At 38.3% G+C, this 22035-nt stretch overlaps 1 protein-coding gene across 4 annotated transcripts in view; it reads left to right on the forward strand.

Moving 5' to 3' along the window:
- Positions 1 to 22035, forward strand: part of met (MET proto-oncogene, receptor tyrosine kinase) — a 55046-nt gene that overhangs the window by 17474 nt on the left and 15537 nt on the right. For all 4 annotated transcript variants that reach the window (XM_077210720.1, XM_077210719.1, XM_077210722.1 and 1 more), the window contains exons 3-12: positions 5220 to 5411; positions 9059 to 9193; positions 9462 to 9641; positions 10645 to 10805; positions 11290 to 11392; positions 11838 to 11974; positions 12671 to 12835; positions 12955 to 13054; positions 19045 to 19263; positions 20890 to 21039. In XM_077210720.1, the coding sequence (XP_077066835.1) occupies positions 5220 to 5411; positions 9059 to 9193; positions 9462 to 9641; positions 10645 to 10805; positions 11290 to 11392; positions 11838 to 11974; positions 12671 to 12835; positions 12955 to 13054; positions 19045 to 19263; positions 20890 to 21039 (1542 nt within the window). The remainder of the gene's footprint in view (positions 1 to 5219; positions 5412 to 9058; positions 9194 to 9461; positions 9642 to 10644; positions 10806 to 11289; positions 11393 to 11837; positions 11975 to 12670; positions 12836 to 12954; positions 13055 to 19044; positions 19264 to 20889; positions 21040 to 22035) is intronic.

Here is a 22035-nt window from a genome sequence, read left to right on the forward strand (position 1 = left end):
CCTGAAATATTTCAGTTGATGTGTAATGAATCTAAAATATATGAAAGTTTAATTTTTATCATTACATTATGGAAAATAATGAACTTTATCACAATATGCTAATTTTTTGTGAAGGACCTGAATATCATATCATGAGCTTGCATGTAAATGAGCAATCTTCAATCTGAAACTGACAGCGCATATATTTATTTAATGAAATCGCAGCCTTCACGATTTGATCATCCCATTTAGCCATTTCGCGATATCAGCTTTATTCCTATATTGTTGAGCTCTACAATAGGCTCTTCAAGTGTTCTTCGAGACATCCACAGGTATTTACACACCAGCAGTAAGGCACCAGGACTGTTTGGTGACTGCCAGCCTCTAATCCCACATTATTGTCAGCTTCTCTAATTCTCCCCAGACTACTGACCTTCACGACCTAGTAATCCAAGAAAGGCGCATAAACACAAGAATCGGGTTGCTTTGCGACGTGCCGTATAAAGTGGTGCACACCACAATCATACACGCATGCATATAAACATATACAACATTACTGAAAATTCTGGGAGGTCAAAAGTCACATTATTTTTGTCAAGAAGCAGCTGAAGGGTGGCAGTGTAGAGCAAAGTCGTTCCAGAAATCTTCACGTATGCTGTACGTGATCACAACTGCACCGGGGCCCGGAGGTTAACAGAAAGTTTTGGAAGGTGACATTTGGCCGTACAGATCTCCTTTCACTAATATCAAGCTTTTTGGAGGTGACGCCAAAGGCCACAAAGCTATAAAGCACCAAAGGTGGGGCACGGTAACCCTATCACCGCAGCATTGTGCCGCACACAATGAGAGCTGCTTAATGTGTTAAAGAGGAGCTACGCGGGATATTTTTGTGATATTTTTCGGGCATTCTTTGAAATAATACTCAAAACACTTGTATATGAAGTAATATTCCTGGTTCAACATGAGTTAACTTCCATGTACAGCACATAATATTGACTATTGGTTTAGATTTTTCCCTCGGTTTAAAAAAAATGCAAAAAGCTTACAATGGAAGTGGATGGGGCAATTGTGTAATCATTAAAATACTCACTGTTTCAGTAGTATAGCCACATGATGTAAACAATTTGCAAAGTAACATGATTTTAGTGTGGTAAAATCGCTTGCTAACCTTCTCTGTGTAATTTACAATTTTACAACTTTGTTGCAATGTGATAAATCCTGAAATTTCTAAAATGTGTATTTAAATAGTTTTAATGGGAGAATTTATAAAAATGAAAAGCTTCACAACATTGCTTTTAAGTCCTCCAAAAAATTGGTTCCATTTACTCCTTATTGTAAGTGCCTTACCGTGACACCTATTTTTGCAGTTTTTAAAGAAAACTATGGGCAAGTTACAATATTTTTTTGTTCTAATCCTTACGCGTTGATCCGGGGAAATTGCCGGGAAATTGCCAGAACACCTTCTGTGTGAACACAAACACGACCCGGGATTGATGCTGGGATTCGTTGCCGGGTTGGGGACCTAGTTACATTGCCAGGATCAGTCCCGGAACGCGCCCTGTGTGAACAAAAGCCGTAATCAATGCCGTGTCGTAATGATGACGCTGAAGTGAAGTGAAAGCAGGCTAGTGAAACGGTACGAAATGCGCTAGTTTATGAAAAAATGCACAAGTGTGGTTTCTCGAGAGAAAAATCGCAGCTCATAAGCAAACTATAGACGCTGCTGAGACATTACATGTCACATTGATGTCACGTGTCTTTACGGGATTTTTACGGGTTGTGTGTGAACGCACTCTGTGATTCCGGAAAGTCACTGGCAGTGTGAATGAACCAAAATCAAACGAACCCGGATCAAATCCCGGGTCACTTTATCCGTGTATTTTCCGGAATCTCTGTGTGAAAGGGGCTATGGAGTGCTGCAGGAATGAGTCATAAAACGCTGAAATGGACCCCTTTTTGCACTTCATGTTCCATTGTCCCGAAGTCCGTGTGTGTTTTTAAATGGGCTTTTAGTTAAATGCCTGAAACGGTTATCAGTTATTATACCATAGTCATGACTATTAGCAGTTGCTAAATGGGACTACATTGGTTAAATGTCGTCTCACCAAACAGGAAAACTAATTTACTCACTAGTCTGATTTTACAGCCTTGTTGTGTTTATAATCACACTTCTCTATTCTAACTCAAACTTAAAAGTAAAGATTGAATGAGATGGTGACGTTAAAGTCATGCAGTATAGTGTAACTTTAACTTTTTACTTGATGTGAATATCTTGATGAACAGAACGTGTGAGAACCATAAACTTTTGTTGGTCACAGAGCTTATTTTCTCTAGTGATCCAAAAGCCAATGGAAATCCTTTTGGCTTTTTGTAGAATCAACCAATCTTTTGGGTTGGACTACAAAAAGATGTCATCCCTGCAGCACTCTATAAGCATTGTGCCACAGATGCAGTTGATTAAGTTTAACTTGCATTGAATCCCGAATATTCCCTTTAATAAGTGTAGTGAGAAATGATGAGAGCAAATCTTCGAAAACCCTTCAAAACAACCGGTTGGTGGAGCCGCCTCGGGATCAGAGCAAACAAAGCTTGTCAAAACATTGCCCAGGTTTTTCAATTTCTACCCTTGATCCTTGCAGTACCGTGAGCTACGCGGTGGAATGTCTTCCTTTTCAAAAACAAAGCAAAACGTGTGGTTTATTTGCTATGAAAATAACCCCTCAAACCTTCTTTTTTTCTCTCCCTCTAAAACAAGCGTTGACTCTCAAGGGTGTGCTCAGCTGGTGATAGGTCAGGCTTCATAGAACACCCCCAAATCAATGCCAAACCACGGTGCTTACTTATGAATTCTTACGCAAGTCCTATTGAAATACGAGGCTGCTCGGCCCTTATGATTGATCGCGGTGGGCTTATAAAACCTGGCAAAGCAAACTTGCACATCAAAGACATCTTGTGCACAGTTTGATGATTTCCCTGGTTGCTTCATGCTACATGTGTCTCACTTTCTCTTGTTCTGTCGCTCCCTCAAGAGAGGTCCAGAGAAGTCCTCTGCCTTGAGGGGATGGGATAAGCTGGCCTGTAATCCCCCCTCATCTTTGCTGGCTTTTACACCTGTATAGCGATTCTGTGCCTCTGAGCCAGCCCGTGCTGCCCTGTAATGAGAGTAGGGCCCAGCGCTTGTTCGGCCTGATTTATCGTCTACCTGTATTGTTCTCTCCATCTTCAAAGCAGTCCTTTGAGACATGCCCTCAAAATGAAGCTGCAACCGCAGTATCACACTGACTCATGCGTCTTACTAACATCGCCAGAGAAAGAGTGAGAACTTTTCTGGCACAGTATGGAGTGTCCTTTTTATGCCTGTCTGATTTTTCATGGGTGTGTTTTTAGTGTTTTTGTCAGGGTGCCTTCACCATACAGTGTAACTTGAGAAGAGTTTGAGTGAGCACGGTGTTAATCATTAACCGCCTGTTCTCTGTGCTCCAACAGGCATTTTAGTCATGGCCTATGGTGCCAGGGTCTGGTTTCATTAATTATTAATGACTTCTTTACTTTCATACCAGGGTCTGTGACCCTTTCAGCTTGACCAATGTGTAGCCCTCTGATGCCCCTTTCCTTTTCAGGTAACTCTAGGTAAACTCTAACTTGGATAAACTCATTGTTTTTCTCATCCTCATGTCGTTCCAAATCTGCAGAACATAGAAGATGCTTTTGAATATTGGTTACCAAACAGTTTTGGTGACCGTTGACTTCCATTGTTTGAACATTTCTCAGAAAATCTTCTTTTATGTTCCACAGTATAGATAAAGTCATAAAGGTTAGGAACAACATGAGGGTGAGTAAATGATGACATAATGTTCATTTTTGGTTGAACTATCCCCTTAATTATCCCTTTAAATGCACTGTTTACTCGTGCAAATGGTGCTCCGAACCTGAATGACTTGCTTTTTTTTTTAAACGCAAAAGGTTAATCTTTATCGTATTATTAAAATCAATTTGTATTGGGACTGATAAGCTCAAAAAAAGGGGAAAAAATCACCATAAATGAATCATGAAAGTAGTTCATATTGGTCTTGTTCACTATTCAAATCCTCCTTTGAGAGAAACTAAAATTTAAGTCATTATTCTTGAAAACCACAGAAATCTGATCTTTTTGGAACATTCATGAGAGAAGTCCATTCAGGAATGAATCATTATTTTGAGTCAGAACTTCTTAATGAATCAGTTGATCCAGTTTTCAAATATAGTCTGAATGATTCGTTCACAAATTGGACTGCTACACTACTGTTCAAAAGTTTGGGGTCAGTGTAAGATATATTTTTAGAACAATTTTATTCAGTAAGGATACATTAAAGTAAAGATATTTACAAAAGATTTCTGTTTAGGTAAATGCTGTTCTTTTGAACTTTACATTCATCAGAGAATCCTGGAACAATGTATCACGGTTTCCACAAAAATACACTTTCTTAATGGGGACATATCAGGGAAAATAGGATTCACAACACAACACAGGACATTCACAACAGAAAGCTTCTTCCCTCTGTGCCTATTTGGTTTCATCAACTTGGCCTGCCCTGATGAATGACACAGTGAACTATGCCAATCATAACAGAGAGACATTACAGTACATGATATACAAAACAGCCTTAAAGGTACAGTTTGCAGAAATTCTGAGGGTTATATAAAACCGTATTATAACTGTTGGACTTCAAGGGGGAAAAAAATGCTACACAAGTGTTATGAATATGGCCTCTTCAATATCTTGAGGACCATACCGCCTCTCTGAAACTTCCAAAACTCCACAGGTTGTAGAGATCGCAGCCAAACAAAGCTGGCCTCAATCGGAGCTCTAACAGAGCAACAGCAAGCCCAACGTTCCTCGCAGTTTCCCATGAATTCCTGCCATCTGTGAGCACAGCCGTCAGAATGCGGCATGGATGATCCAAGCACCATGGGAGAAAACACGCAACTGCATTGGCCAGGATGAAACAGTAGATGCTGAGCTTAGATAGAGCTTTACTGTGTGGGGCCGAAGTCACTTTTTTCTACAAGCATCTAACTCACAAATTGCTTTTGGCATGGAGAACTTGAGGCCAATCCTCTGTAAAAAAAAAAAATGGCAGTGCTGCAAAATTCATCTACACATTATTATGTGCCACCAATATGGTATTGAGAGCTTCTGTATTTTGCCAGGTAGAACACCACTTGTTTAAATTGTCCATGTGTTTCTGTTTTTTTACCAGAGTTTTGCGGGAGATTCCTTCAGCTGTGGGAAACATGAAAGAGGCTACCGGCTGGAAGTTACAAGCACCAACCCACGTCGGGACTACTTCCATGGACGGTTCCGGAACATTCTTCTTACTTCCATAGCCGTGGTGCCCATCCAAAACCACACTGTGGTCAGCCTAGGCACAGCTGAGGGACGAGTCATCCAGGTGAGACATGTTAGCTTTAGCTCTTTTCCACAATGTATTTTGAAAACCATGTAGTTCCATGTATAGTAGTTTGCCGATTATGTAAATGTACTCTTTCTCCATGTTTAGGCAAAACATGTCATTTTGCACCATCTGGCTGACTTTTGACAGCTTCAGGACTTTTGTTAAAACTGCAGGTCGAATTTTTGTATCCCTCCCTGCCCACGGACAGTCAGATAATCAGAAAAAGTGTATTGTGTAAGTTTTTGGCAAAAGAGAGTGCCACAGCCCTTTTTTTTTTGTCATGTAGCAAAGATTTCCAAAACATTTTGCATTTCTACTGCATGGACAGCCAAGTTTTATTGAAAGCCCATCCTGTCAGTGCTGAATTCCCCTTTAAAACTGTTAAAGCTAAACTTTTACATAATGTTTGGATTAGAAAGTCAACAATTAGATTTAATTTATGAGTGATAGTGCTGGAAGAGGTCTGGCCGACCTCATTCTGGAAAAAAGAAATGGTAAAGCGGTAAAGCAGAATCTAAATTTAAAACTGGATATTTTTTTGTCAAAGTCCTGTTGTTGCCAGCACTATTGTGTATGCAAATAGGCAGGATGTAAGTACGTGACTAGTGAAAACCGCTCTGAATGAAGGAAAATGCAGGTGCCAGTGGCAGGTTGGGAAATATGTTTTTTTCCTGTTTGCATTTGAGTCACCTTTGACCTCTTGAGCAGCACTGTAGCAGCTCTCCAATCTAAAAAGCACACAAAGTGAAACTTTCGCCTATCAATGTTTTCTCAATATGTTCATTGTGCAGGAGTGGCACCGACCCAAATATTGAATCTGTCCTGCATGAGCTCCAGAAATGAGACGATTTGCTCACGGAAGTGTTAGATAGAGATTTGCGGTATTTTGTAAATTCCTCAAGAAAATGTTTGAGAAATGAGTAGCGAGAGAAAGGGTGACAGCTGCACGGAAGCGTGGCGGAGGAACCGAATGGTACGTTAATAGTAAGCACTGGGCTTCGATGACACGTCCTCGCATGGCATTTTCTTGGAACGGCTGCAGCTGTCGTCCTCTGTCTCTCTCTCTCTCTCTGTCTCTCTCTCTCTCTCTCTCTCTCTCTCTCTCTCTCTCTCTCTCTCTCTCTCTCTCTCTCTCGCTCTCTCTCTCTCTCTCTCTCTCTCTCTCTCTCGCTCTCTCTTTCTCTCTCTCTCTCTCTCTCTTCCTTTTTAAAATTTTTTCCTCTCAACTTTTTCTCGCCTCTTTTGTCTGGATATTGAGGCCTGGTAAGGGGTGAGTGCTGGTCCAGCTGTCTCATTGGAAAGAGAGAGAGAGTTTTTACAAAGACAAAGAGAGTGGGTGAGTGTTTAAGAGGCCTTGACAATGAGAATGCAAAAAAAGATTGTGAGAGACTGATGAAGTTAAATAAAATATGGAATGCAAGTGAGTAGTGGGTAATTGTGTGAATGAAAGTTTCAAGAGCCCCACAAGCTTTTTAAAAGCTTGGGAAGAGGGGGGCTGCAGGGCAGAAACAGTCCCAGTGGCCCTTATTCTGTATGAGGAAGTGCTCCCACTCTGCCACACTCTCTGTGAGAAAAACTCAACACCTTGCCTTCTGTTTGTGAGCAGGACTTCCCTTACATACACAATGAGCTGTAATTCACACGGTTATTAGGGCTCCGTGGTGTGTATTTTTCCCCAGAGTGTGTAACATTCCTCCTTCAATAACGGGTCCATTTGTAGCCATTTTCTGCCATGCCTGGGCTTAATTAAGACTGGCGTAGCTTGGTCGCTTCTGGGACTCAAAATCCTTTTATAGCTTATTGCTATTGGAAACTTTCTGGGCCACGTGAAACTCACCAAGTTTTAGCTCTGGGTTCTAGTTTTGGAATCGTGAATGTAGCATATTGCATTTGCACAGCACCAACCAACAGAACAATTATTTTGAAATATTTACATTTTAAAATAAATATAATTTACTTAAATTATAATGTTTTATAGTATATATTTAAAAACTTAAGTCTAATTTTTTATTTATTTAATATATATTAAAAATAGTATTACAGGTACATATATGTTAGTGTTACCAGACAAAATGTTCATGCAAGCTCTACGTATTTATTTATTTATTTATATATTTTATAATATATATATATGTGTATATATGTATGTATGTATGTATGTGTATATATATAGGTATGTATGTATGTGTGTATATATATATATATATATATGTATGTAACACAAACATGTGGTAGCACCTAAATGAACTGCTTTTATTCATGAAATAAAACAATATTGTGATTGAATTGCCCTGACTGCATTGCATTGCTCCAGTGAAAGATCATGCAGTAATAGCTCCTTAAGGTTACAACTGCACATTTTCATTTGTTACAGTCCAATCTGATATGTTACTAAAGATTAGGCTTTTTAAACAGACCACAAAAGGAGTCACATTAGTGCATTATAGTAAGTGAGATGCACATGTCATGCACACCATCCTAAAATCACTAAAACCACAGTAATGACATACTCTCCACCACCAGATGCCCTATGCTCGAAGCCCAGGGCTATTAATGATGTGATCTACTGATCGCTAATGGAGCACAAGCACTATTCAGACGTAGGCTGTCTTGGAGGCCTGTAATTGCAATGTAACCATGATAAATGTCAGTCCAGGTGTGTGGATGGAGCCACTGTTCTGACACCTCCCAACATGCCAGATAGACAGAGGTCTTTACGTCTGCACTTGCCTACAGGCCTAAGCTTTTGTCTGTTCCCACTCCTTGCTATCAACCACAGTCATCGCAGTTCAATCTGTCATCTTTTGCCCTGAAAGGCAGAGACACTAGTTATTACAGTATCCATAGCAAAGCAGAAGCTGTTCCTTTACAAAGACTGCCTCTAGATTGCATCCTCCTTTGATTCTTCCTTTTTCCCAAGGAAAGTTCCAGACATGATCTGTAATTTAAAGATTTATAACCTGGTAGGAAAGAATAACAGTTTTTTTCACCAGCTCCAACTCATGCAGAATGTCTGGTTTTCAGGAATAAGATATTGTACAATCTCAGGGTTGGGTGTTTTATTTTTTTTGTTAAATTAAATTAAATTTAGTGTTTAGGATTAAGATCTTGTATAATCTCAGGTTTTGAAAGTGGTACCAACATTATGTAGGTCATATTTCACCCCAAAATTATAAAAGGATTGTATTTTTATTTTTTTATTAAAATATTATTTTATTTTATTTATTATTTTATTTCATTTTTACAAAGAAATTAGGAAATTATTTGGGGCAAAATATTCTTAATTGTCATGAAAATAAGGTCATACTGCAAAATATTTGAATGGTCCTTAAATAGGCCTCATTTTTGTGAAAAAAACAACAAAAACATAATAAATTTTTTTTAGACCGATTTCAAGATGTGACCTTCTATTGACGTGTTCCCGAATGTGTCAACCATAAATAACCTTCACCAGAACCACATTGTTTAAATCATGCAATAGCAGCATTTAATCATCAATGTGGAATGCAGCCTTATTCCAGTAAAGGATAAAACATGCGATTGAGGTCTTTTTGTAAACATAAACATTCTCTATTAAGGTTCTGCACTTACCGATTAGGCTTTTGGTTTAAAAGGTCACCCATTTTTGCTGGCATCCTCCACAGGTGGTGGTTTCCCGCTTTGGCAAGACTGAGCCGCATGTAGACTTCCGCTTGGACACGCTCCCTGTGTCCTCAGAGATGGCCCTGCTGTCTCCACAGCGTCACGACGGCTCCTTATTGTTGGTAACAGGAAACAAGGTGAACGACACAGCCATTCTTAAAATGTCTTAGGGAAATGGATCAAATATTTTCAGAAAAATCACTAGTGAATAGATGGCAAACACACTTGTGATTTAAGACTAACTGATATAGTAAACAGGGTATTACTGCAACAGACATACAAAGGGACATCAGTAAGTAAAGTCTCCTCTGAAAAATGTTGTCAAAATGTTGCTTTGGATAAAATCACCTGCTAAATGAATAAATGTAATTTAAAATGTGATATCGTTTGTGTGCGCCCTATCAGGTCTCCAAGGTTCCTCTGATAGGCCCTGGATGTGAGCAACTGTGGACTTGTAGCTCTTGTCTTTTGGCCCCATCCTTCATGGGCTGCGGATGGTGCAAGACCACCGATCGCTGCATGAGGGCTCCTCAGTGCTCCCCCTCCCATTGGATCCAGGACTCCTGCCCTCTCCTCATCACCACGGTAACCACCCTGCCTTCTCACAAACAACATTACCATGGTTTTAAAGCAGCTAATAGCACGTAGCTAATAGAATGAGTGCTTTCTAAGTACAGAGAGCACATTTGAAACTCTGACCTTCATTGATATTTTCAGGGATAAGCAGTGATGCATGGATTTCAAGAACCTCTGGTCTTCTTTTAAAGACGTAAATTGATTTTAAATATCAGAAGGAATTTGTTTGCCCTTCTGTTCCTCCTCTAAATCCATACATTGCTGCAGAGCAGCATGAACTATATTTGTATTTGTGTAAGAGCCTTTGCTTATGATAAGTGGTGATCTGAGCAAAAAAATTAGCCAAAATTAGGCCTTCTCGTCCATGTGTTCAAAGTGACACCATCTGCTTATCAATAAAGAACTAACTTTATCTAGGGATCTCAGAACCAGGACATTCAGAAACCATATAGAAAACAAAACTGTTTTACATAAAATATAATTATTTAAAATATAATAAAATAAATATTTTGGGGGGTGGGGGTGTTGTATATTATTTATTTTATTCCACTCTATGTACTTGTTTACTTATTTTATTTAATACAATATAAATAATTATATTTATTTAATTACTTATTAAAGTAAATCAATTTAGTTTTTATTATTTTAATTAACTTACAAATGGCTTACTTACAGTTGTGGGGGCATGTTAAGCTGGGATATGTGAACACACTTCACCTTTAAGGTTCTTAACCTCAACTGGTGGCTCAACCTAAAGGGCAGTTTTAACACCAGAGACTAAAGCACAAAGGAAGACAGGAAGGTTGTTTTGTCCTCGGTTTTTGTCTCCATCACCATTTACTGGAAGACCCCCTGCCTTCAGAGTGTCGATACAACCAAAACAAATTATTGTCAGTGGTTACCAACCTCATGAGCAGAGAAAATGCTTGGCATACAGACACACAGCAGGAGGGTAGACACTAGACACTGAAAGAAAAACACTGTCACAATTTTACCTTCTTTCTCTTCCTAGATTTCTCCTTCTTCTGCTCCACTCGGAGGCCACACCAACGTGACAATCTGTGGCAAAAACTTTGGTTTTAATAAGAAAGACCGCTTTGATATCAAGCTGATCAATGTTATTGTTGCTGGAACAAAGTGTAAATTGGAGAGGAAAGACAGTAGCAATAATCGGTAAGTTGATAAATAATTTATTTGTGAGGCTTATTTAAAATATGTTCACATTGTTAGTTAGTTGTAAATGAATAAACTGCACTTGAATGTAAGCAAATCCTCTTGCACTCTGTGTAAACACAAATTCAGAAACATGCAAGGTCACATTCTCAACATAGTGCTCGTGTTGCAACCCTGCAGAACATTAAATTGGTCTGCAAAAGTGCTCTATTGTGCATCTTGGCCTTCCATGTCAAACTATAGTACCATTAAGACACTAAACTCATGAGGTTTTGTGCCCCCGGACATACCACCCTACAGCCGTCCTATTGTGAGAGGAAAGGAGAAATTCCCTCGGAGAATAGCTCCTGTGTAGTTTCTGCCGAGTAGTAGGGTTATCATTAAATTAGTGTGGACTAATAGCCTACTTACTCCACTAGTTTACAACCACGTCTTGTTCGCTGTTTTTAGCGGGAGATGTTTATGTCTTTGTGTTGTATGTCAGGTTGGTCTGCGGACTAGATCATGTGAACGCATCCAGCATTGACTCTGTGGTCAGGGTGCGCAGTGGCAAGGAACAGGCCCAAAAAGCCGGTTTCTCATTTGTGGTAAGAATCTTCACAAATCACAGTATAAATACTTAAGCACACATTCGAGTAATGTGTTTTGGACTTTTTCCAGTATTGTGGTTTTCATAGTGCACAAGAACCCAAGTATGTTATTCTATTCTTTTTTTCCCCCCACTTATTTGGATTTGGGTTAAGGTTACATGGTGTCCTAACCAGCGGCAAATACATTTTCTTTACATAGTGTAGATAACTGTAAGCGTCACAAAATATAAACCAATTAGCATGTTTGTGTAATATGTAATATACAGATATCTGGACTTTGGAGCAGGATTTTGGACCAATGAGATCTAAACTAAGTTGGGGCTCCCTAACATGATGCAACAAAAATAAAAAACGATACTAATATCATCAATGTTATTTCTGTCAAAGACCCTTAATGTGCGAATTAGTTTTACTTTACTAACACAATGTTTTATCTGTCTAGAACCCAGTTATCACAGAGATCTTCCCAGAGTTTGGACCCAAGTCTGGCGGAACAATGCTCACTATCACAGGTTCATTCCTGGACAGTGGAAATTTGCAACTGGTTACAATGGGAAACGCTACCTGTGTGCTGCTGAGGTTTGCATGTCTACAATTCTACTAAGAGTCAGAGAGTGTTTAGGTATCATTCACATCTACTCAAGTTTCTTCATTCATTTGGAAAAACTTAAACCCTTAAAAATTGAAGTGTCAACTCGATTATTAAATTTATGTATATCATACTGTGTGTGTGTGTGTGTGTGTGTGTGTGTGTGTGTGTGTGTGTGTGTGTGTGTGTGTGTGTGTGTGTGTGTGTGTGTGTGTGTGTGTGTGTGTGTATACATACACATATACATATATTTAACAATATAGACACATATATTATGTAAACAAACTTTTATGTTAGATGTGATTAATCACAATTAATCGCGATTAATCACATATAACATAAAAGTTTGTTTACATAATATATGTGTGTATATTGTTAAATGTATGTGTGTGTAAGTATGTATGTATATATATATATATATATACACACACACACACACACATACATACATAATATGATATACATAAATTTAATAATATATATATACCCACTCATATATGTAAACACAAACTTTTATGTTAGATGCGATTAATCGCGACTAATCGATTTGATAGCCCTAGTATTTAAAAAAAAAAAATTTTGTCATGAGGTTGGTCTTTTGGTTCACTTAAAAGATGTGTTCATGAGCAAAACCCCACTATTATGCAGAGGTGTCTGTTTAAAACATTGTGTTTGCCTTTCTGCAGTATTTCAGCCACAATGTTGACTTGTCGGACACCACCTCAGCCATCACCATCCATACACAAGGTACAGCTGCATATTGATGGAGTGATATGTGAAGCTCCTGTCAGCTACACCTACAACGAGAACCCACACATCTCCAGCATCCAGCCCAAGCATTCCTTTATCAGGTCAGTACTGCAGCCAACATTTAGCGACTTAACATGTGCTTAAAGTTGGGGTTCAACTGGAAGAGTGAATAAATATATGTTTTTAACAGCAAGGTTTTTGTGTGCGTGTGTGTCCATAGTGGAGGAAGCACAGTGACAGTTCATGGTTTCTACCTCCACTCAGCTCTTCAACCTCAGATGGTTCTCACTGCCGCCACAGAGGGCAAACTTTTCCAAGTGGTGAGTGTACTGTACACGGCCCACACAGAGTGCCGAGACATCAAATACCTTTCCTCCCATGTCACAGGCATGTTAGTATCATTAACCCCACTAAATAGCGAAGCAGATCTGCTGATCTGAGAAATAAATGAAGCAATGTTTCAGAATTGCACTTGGAAAAAGCACACACAATGTCCTTTATATGATTATCACTTCTAGCTCCCGAAATATGTTTTAAAAACTAGATAGTTCCGACTCTTAGTTTTTTATTTATTTGTAGGTTTTAAATTAAATTTCTTTTTTGCAATGCATCATTTTTTCCCTATCCAAATTTCTTAATTCATTTTTTTAAAAACACTTTTTTTAAATATATATTAATTGATATTTATTTAAGTCAAATCATTTTACCTATCCAAGTTCCTGAAACCATTTGGAAAGTTAAATTAAAATCTAATTAAATAAAATTAAAATCAAAGTTTTTTAATTAAAATCTAATTTAAATGTTTTCTTATTTAATTTCTGGAGTTTTTAAATTTATTTAATTTAAATATATTAAAAATAATAATACAATTTTTTTATATATATATTAGTGCTGTCCGTTAAACACGTTATTAACGGCGTTAACGCAAACACATTTTAACGGCGTAAATTTTTTTATCGCGAGATTAACGCTCTTTTTGGCCTAGCAAACTTTGTAGTTTTTTTCACATGCTGTTGCAACAACTAGTAACGTTAGAAAAACTACAACATCACACCGGATAGCTAGACCGGAAACAAAACAACAGGCACGCCACATGTAGCCTACTTGTTTGGGCTTGTGCGCCGGCCAAAGAGTAGTAGGCTAACGTTACGTTTTGAGTGGATGGCGCGAGCGCGAGATGCCGATCTAGAGACGTGCACTCTCAACGCAATAGAGTGCGGCGCGGGACTAGATTTGATGGCCGAGTGCAAACGCGGGCGCGGGCGGTAATGCACTCACTCTGGGTGCGGATACGGGAGAATAAAACGATTCGCAGGACTCCCGCAAACTAGAAATATCTATGAATAAAACATAAAACATACATTTTTATTCATATATTGCAGAAAAGCAACAAGAACAACTAAAACTAAATAGAAACGATTTACAGGCGAGAGTTTCTTTTTATAACATGTTTGCAGCGTTGAGGGATGTAGCCAATCACAGACATATGTGTTGATTACTTGAACGCAATGGCGAATCAGAAGCATTTAAAATAGACTCCCCTCACCGCTCAAAACTGTCTTTTTGTTCAGTGCTGAATTCTGTATGCTGGCAAATCCTCAAATTATAAAAAACAAAGTGTATATATTATGAAATATTCATTGTGCAGTCAGCTTCATTGATAATAACAGAGATGTGTGAGATTGCGATTAACTGATATCAGCTTTTTAGTAATTTTTAAGGGAGAGCACTTTGCGCGCATTCAGTCATGCCAAACCATGCACGCAGTAGCCCGCTTGCTTTTATGTTATAACAGTGGTTTGTGTGTTAATGCTTTAATAACAAATAATTTATCAGGAGCATTTATGCTGATGTGTATGGTGGCGACACGTAGGCGAAAGTATTTGGATGTAGCCTACAAAAAAAAAGTCTATTTGCGGGCGGGAGCGGGACAAAAATGTTGCGGGCGGGAGAAAGTAACATAGAAAGTAGTTGAGAACGTCAGTTATTACAACCCACGTATTAAAAAAATGGACGGATTTAAATGGGGCTCGGGCTCATAATTACAGTTTATGTGTCGGGCCGGGCTCGGACACAATGTGCACGGGCTTGTTGGGCCCGATCTAAGCTCTACAATGGATGACTTCAGACAGAAGCACATGGATACCACAGCTAAGAACAAACTTACTGCCGATCCACTTTTCCATGTTGATAAGAGCATCAAAATAAGAAAAAATAATGAGACAAATAGAAATCAAGGGACATTTAGAATAGATAAAAATATGCGATTAATCGCGAGTTAACTATGGCATTAATGCGATTAATCACGATTAAATATTTTAATCGTTTGACAGCACTAATATATATATGTATGTAATGTGTCAAATTTTTTGTCAATTCAAGTTTCTTCAACCATTTGAAAACACTTTCACATCTCATTTCCTGAGAGAAAACTTAAACTGCTCCTCTCTCAATGGGACCAGACAAATACTCATTTACACACAGTTTCCGCTTATCTGATTTCTCTGGGGGTGGAGTGTGGTCGTGCAGTGGAACAGTGCATGTGAACAAAGCTATCTAATCTTAAGCATACAAGTCTTAGTTATAGTCCAAGACAGGACTCGTACTGACACACATCTTCATTCTGATTTTATCTCTTCATTTCCGTTCACATTCAAAATTTTCCTCCTCAAAACATCAGGGTACTTACGGTAATTATCTCACTAGTTTATCTCAAATCAAATATACTGTACTCAATGCCAAGTGGAGAGTGCCATTTTAAAAAACACGATGGGTTTGTCAATGATTTTAAGCTCACTTGAAAGAGGAATATTTCTGCCTTTTCTTAAGGCATCAAGAACACAAAATGAGCAGAGACGGCATGAAATGCAGGCTATCCTGCCAAATGATTTAAGATGGCTCTGCAGCTGTCAGCCTGTAAATTCTTCTCTATAAACAGTGGGGGTTGAGACAATATTATTCTCCTAATTTGTAAAGCACAAGAGGTTTATTGTTTTTTTCCCCTCACTTTTATTGCGGAGCATTGTGGTCGAACACTTCCTGTCTTCTGTCAGCTTTTTTCTGAATCACACTGACTACGACTGTGTAACCCGATCTGAGCTGTCATCTGTTACGCTGAGGTTCGATCAACGATGGCCGAAACTGAAAAAGCCGTCAGTAGCTCAGGTTTCTTGTGGGCTGCATTCACAATCTAGCTGCTCACAGCCCTATAAAATGAAAGAAAAGTGGACAGTGATCTCGATTTTCTTTTGCATCAGTTGCATTTTATTTCCTCTTGCAATCATACATTGAAAAGCTCTGCAAGCCAAATGAAGGAGCGTAAAGACCCAAGGCAAATTGTGGTGGCTCAGGAGAAATGGAAGAAATCTCAAGAGCGTTCTTGAATATCTACTTCTGAGATCTCTGCTTAATCCAGGGATCAGTCAATCTCGCCTTTCCCACCAAAATAAAAAGCATTTTTCACAGGCTGCAGCTTGTTGCTGGCGATTGGCACTGCCCACGATCAGGAGCAAACCTGAGACGGTTTTATTTGTTAAGGGGTATGGCATCTTATTCTTCTTGTTACTAACCAAGGGTCATGTTCAAGTTTTGCTTTGTCTTGGACTTTCCTGTAGGGGTGTTAACAGGACTCTAACATGCTCCAGACACCACCGAGGGGTTTCTAGCAAGAGCAACACCTGTTTTTGGGATTCAAAGGGGGTCATTTTCATTCCAGATCCCTCTCTATACGTACCAAAATCTGGCTTTCTCATCTCAGTATGATCTTGCTGACACCTTACTCCGCTTTGCCTCATGATACCCGAAAGTTCCTATTCCTTCCTTAGCTTTACCCCCTTTAAAACAGCTTTCCTGCAGATCTTCAAGAAGTATTGAAATGTCTTAAATCCAGTTTGATCAAATTTAAGGCCATAAAAAGTCTTTAATATCTTAAATCCTAATTATAATTTCAAGATGTCTTCAATTTGGTTTTGAAAACAGGAATCACAATGTGAATATTAAACTTCAAATATCTTTGATTGAATTAAATAAATGTGAGTGCTGTTCAAAGTCAAAAGGCGGCACTGTTTATGCTAAGGGATTGCTTATAATCTACTGTTGATGAATTTCGACATGTTTACGTTATGGTTTTTAAATTGTAATATGTGTAGATGGATGTAAAACAGAATGTTTTATCTCCCTTCTCTTTTTGAATGAGCATCTGGAGGTAGTAAAGTATAGACATTTCAAAATAATAATCCATGTATTTCGTCATTGTTTATGCTAAAAGTTGCTAAAAGTCCTGCATTATGCCTAAAAAAATTTTTTCCTGGTAATTATTGGTATTTTGATGACTCAAACTTTATCTGACTTTAGTTGTTGTAAACTCATGTGGCTTCTCTTTAGGCCACCCTATTAAGGAAAGACTAAGAACTTAGTATATATATATATATATACTAAGTATATAGATTTGACTAGTATTGGCACAATAATCTCTTATTGCCTTGCAGTAAACGCATAGAATTTAATATTGGTCAACCTCTACTTAATATGTATTGATGTAGTAGTACGCATTGAAAGGAGCCATCAAAGATGGTTATATCAGTGGAAATACCTACAGTATATGATAACTTCCCATGAAAGTCCTGCAATAAAGCATCACTTTAACTGACAACGGGTATATCTATTCCCCAAACACCAATTTGAAAAGTTTTCGGTGTCTCCCATCATCTTTTGGCTGCTTTCTTTAGCAGCTGTTATCCAACCCCCTTAAGCCCTTTGAGATACTCGATCTATTCTAAACAATTAAAGGTTGTGTTTGTCGAGCAGCACACTAAGCCAAACTACTTTACAAGTATTTGACTAGTCTCAGCAAATGAGTTTTCAGAACTCTTAATATGCAAAGAGTTGCTATTCAAATACATGCGTGTTAATTAGCAAATACTTTTTCATAGTTCGCTCTCTTTAGTGATAATGGTTTTTGATTTTCATCTGGGATATTGCTCAACAAAGAGCATTAGCGAAGGAAAGATGTTGTCAGGAAATATATAGTGAGTATTTATACAGTATATATAGCCACATATAGTGAGGAATAGCAATCAGTTACTTTAAGGTATCTTCAACCATTCTCTTTAAATTTGTTTCTAAGTAACTGATCTTTATGTGAACTCCCAGATCAAGGCCTTTGTTGCCTTTTTGGCAGTATAAAACATCAATGTCTTTGATGTGATTAAAAATCTTTACTGTGACCTAAACCTCGACTCTGAAACGACCCTTATGTGAAGTGAGAATTTCTTTGTTTTTCGACTCTAGAGCGTTGTTAACCTGCCAAGTGTGCAGAGGGAGACACAGGTTTGCTGGATGGAAGTCTTGGAGCAAAGACGACTCGGATGCCTTATGTTCATAAATAATGGCATCGAACAGTTTGAATGTGTCTCTTGCTCTAGGGTTATGCTTTATTATGAAGTGGAACGTTCACATGAGGACAGCTAATTAAATGGCGGTGATGTGCAAATAACAGGCATACTGTAAAATGGGCAGTTGTGGTGTTGTAATGTGGAATGAAAATGGTGTGTGGCAAGACCTGGCAGGGCAGGAGCCACAGCTGGCATGTGAAGCTTTTGAGTTGCAACTCATGCATAATTGCATTGAAACAGATCTTCAATCTCACAAAGGCTCCTTGTCCACTTCTCTTAAAGTTTGCGATGTATTCTATGCAAACGGATGTGTCTCGCATCTGGTTTAAAAAGTGATATACATTACTGTTCAAAGGTTTGGGGTCCGTAATATTTTATTTTTGACAAGTTAATATTAAGCAAGGGCACATTAAATTGATCAAAAGAGACATCAGCATATCAAATCAGCGTATTAGAATGATTTCTGAAGGATTATGTGATACTGAAAACTGGAGTAAAATAATTCAACTTTGCCATCAGAGGAATGATTGACATTTTTAAAGGCATTAAAATAGAAAAGAATTAATTTAAATTATAGTAATTCGCTGCTTTAACTGAAACACAGAACATATTAGCATCTGCCAAATGCATAAATGTGAATGTAATGTAAATAATGTTTGCTGTTTGAATGTTTCCTGAAATCTGAACTTAAATATGCTCAGTCATGTAATCACCCTGACACTTGAGAAAACTTGGACCCTGGTTAAACACTAAAGACTTGTATGAAACTTATAAATAAAGATGCTTTACTCCAAAACAAACAAAAGATAAAATGAATAGGTCACACAAAAGAATGTAACATGCCTCAGCATTTACTTGGCACAACTATAACGACAGAGATGGCTAATATTTGTGTTTGTCTTTTTCTCTATGCCTAGACCTGCAGTCATGATGAGGATAAGCGAAATATCCATTGTATCACGCCCTCCCTGAAAGGTCTCGGTGTTCAGCCTCCAGTTGCCACAAAAATGACCTTTGTGTTAGACGGTTTCTCCACTGATCAGTATGACCTACTGTATGTGGAAGATCCCAAGTTCGAGGAGTTTCAGAAGCCCACCGTTACACCGAGAGGCAACAAGAGCATTCTGGAAATTAAGGTAAGAGCGATGCTCTGCAGGAAAGAAGTTAGATATTTGATCTCAGACAAACACACATACACAGAATGATTCACATTGCTCATTGAGTTGGAAGTAAACAATACTGAAACAAAACAGGAAGTTTAGTTCGTTTCCCATTGCGCACCTCCATCTTTCACATTGTTCTCGTTCCCTGAAGGTTACAGCCTCTGACACATTGATGGTGAGATCCTTTGCCCTGGTGAGGTTAGGCTGGTGAAAAAACCCAGAGTTTTTAACAATGAAATATAAGAGTAGACTTTTTTTTTTTGAACCACCACTCAATAGTCAAACGCAGCTGTTGTGAAGGGGAGGGGGGAGAGAGGTCGCGTGAGATTCTACTTTTTCTTCCCATGCGAGACCTCAGCATCAAATCCCTCGGTACCCCTCTTGGGACATAGACGCACACACACAGAGAGACACACTAAACGTTGTGTACCGCTTAGGCTCATTTAAAGCCACTATATTCAATAATGGGCACAACAGCAGGCTCAGTTTAGCTTAATTGTCATTAAACTGCCCTATCACTCAGATCATGCACTTTATTCCCATGCAGTCTGTTTGTTTAGATTTTGCAGCTTGATACTTAAGGCCTTCTTTAGGGAAATAAAATTGCACTTGGCAGCACTGCAGACGCTCAAGGGGTTTATCAAAATGTCAGAGATTGTGAGTGTTACTGGTGCCAATGGAGATTTGCCTGAACGTTTACTTTTTAAGTGGTCTTTTTTTTTAAGTAACTTGTATTTATTTTAATTACATTTTAATCTACCTCTGAATTATATAAAAGCATATTTAATGAAAAATAATGGCTTATACACACACTATTTATTTATATCTTTTTCATTTAAATAAAATGATACATATTTTTAATTTTTTTTTTTTTTTATTGCAACCAAAATTATATACAACCTTGTTTGACAGGTATTACAGAACATACAGCAATACATACAAAAAAGAAAAAAAACTGCAAGTATGATACTTTTCTTTTGCAGATATATTAAAAGGCTATGGAACCTGTTTGTCTTGTAATCATAGGGTCTTATCATGTCCTGTATGTAAAGTTTTCTCATGGTTGATTGATCTAGGTGAGAAGAAAGAAAAACAAATATATGTAAATAAATGTATGTGTGTCTGTGTATATATATATATATATATATATATATATATATATATATATATATTATAAATACATATATCTTTTTTTTTCTTTTCTTTTTTACATATATCTCACAGTGCTGTTGGTTTTTAACTTGTGATCATTTTCTTTTTGTGAATGGTCTAATCTCCTCTAGGGAGCTGGGTCTTACTTGTAAGTGTATGTGTGTCTGTTCGTATTGGATCTCATGCTGGCTGGTGCTATATGGTAACAGGTGCAGTAGTGGAGTGTGTCCAATCTGTAAAGCCCAGGCTGTCATGTGAGGAATGTGATCGCTGTCTTTATTGCCTTCTGCTCTGCTCCATACACTAGAGCTTGCTGAGTTTTAAGGTGTAGACGCTGCACAATCTATACGCCCCATATACACCCTGAGTCATCGGGCAATTTATAGTGAGGCAAGTTTTTTTTTTTTTTTTTTTAATCTTACCTTTCTGTCTCATTTTCCCTTGCAGGTCCCCCCTGTGAATCAGGAGGCGGTGAAAAATGGCGAGGTACTGAGAGTTTCGAACCGGACTTGTGAGAGCGTCACTTTGGTGGGCAACACGCTCGAATGCACCGTACCCATGGAGCTCCAGACAGCTGCCAAAGAGCTGGAGGTGGAGGTACAAGACTCTTTCATTCTCTACTCCACTTCAGACCACTCCAATCCAGACGGCCCCCATAAGAGCCACTCGTCAGCCAGCCAACTCTGCCCTGCTTGTTCCAGAAGCCTCTCAAAGTACCAAACATGAGCTATTTCTGATCTTAGCAGAGGCTTCTGGGTTGCCAAATGATTATAGTTTCCAGTTTAACTCCAAAACCCATATCCCTCCTGGATATGAGGATTAATATCAATGAGTAATTTCCTCAAAGGTGCGCATATTATTATATATCAGGGTCCACCTGCCTTTCTTCTATTTCCTTTCTGGTCACCATTAACTCAACAAGAACATTAAAAAAACGTTTCAGGCCCCGATTCTGGCCCCAGACAGTCTGATATGATTGGTGCAAAGATCAAGGAAGCGTTGGTCTCAGCATAAAGTGCTTATCTGTCAGGGGGAGACGGACAGCGTGCGTGTGACACGATGCTCTAATCTGACCCCATCACAATATAGCGCGGTAAAACTCATCTCAGCCCAAACTCAATAACACTGCACCACATAAGAGAGGCTCTATCTCTGATCCAATTTCCCCTCCTGCCTGGATGTGTGTGTTTCATTTTGCCATGCTGTTTTCTGAGCAGTGAAGCCCTCTCTCTGAGTGTAAACGGTCCCTGAGGATGTTTCTAGATGGATTGTTGTGATGTTGGAGGTTCAAATGTAAACATTTCTCGGCATATGAAATCTGAAGCAAATGCGCCACAGATGTGATGGCATAGATGTTCCCTAGTTGTATTTTTGCACATACTTGCTTGTCTTTTTATCTGTATTAAATAATGTTTACTTTCGGTCCAAAATGTTTGCTTATTAATCAGACAGATGCTGCTCTAAAAATAATTATATAATATAATGTTATTTTGTGTAATAAAATGTTTTATTTAAAATATTTATCTTTATGTTATAGTTTAAAATCCTGCAAAAGTGATTATATTATATATATATATATATATATTTTTTTTT

This window comes from Siphateles boraxobius, unplaced genomic scaffold (genome assembly GCF_051911475.1).
Source record: "Siphateles boraxobius isolate OS27281-9 unplaced genomic scaffold, OSU_SipBor_1 65, whole genome shotgun sequence".
Taxonomy (NCBI): domain Eukaryota; kingdom Metazoa; phylum Chordata; class Actinopteri; order Cypriniformes; family Leuciscidae; genus Siphateles; species Siphateles boraxobius.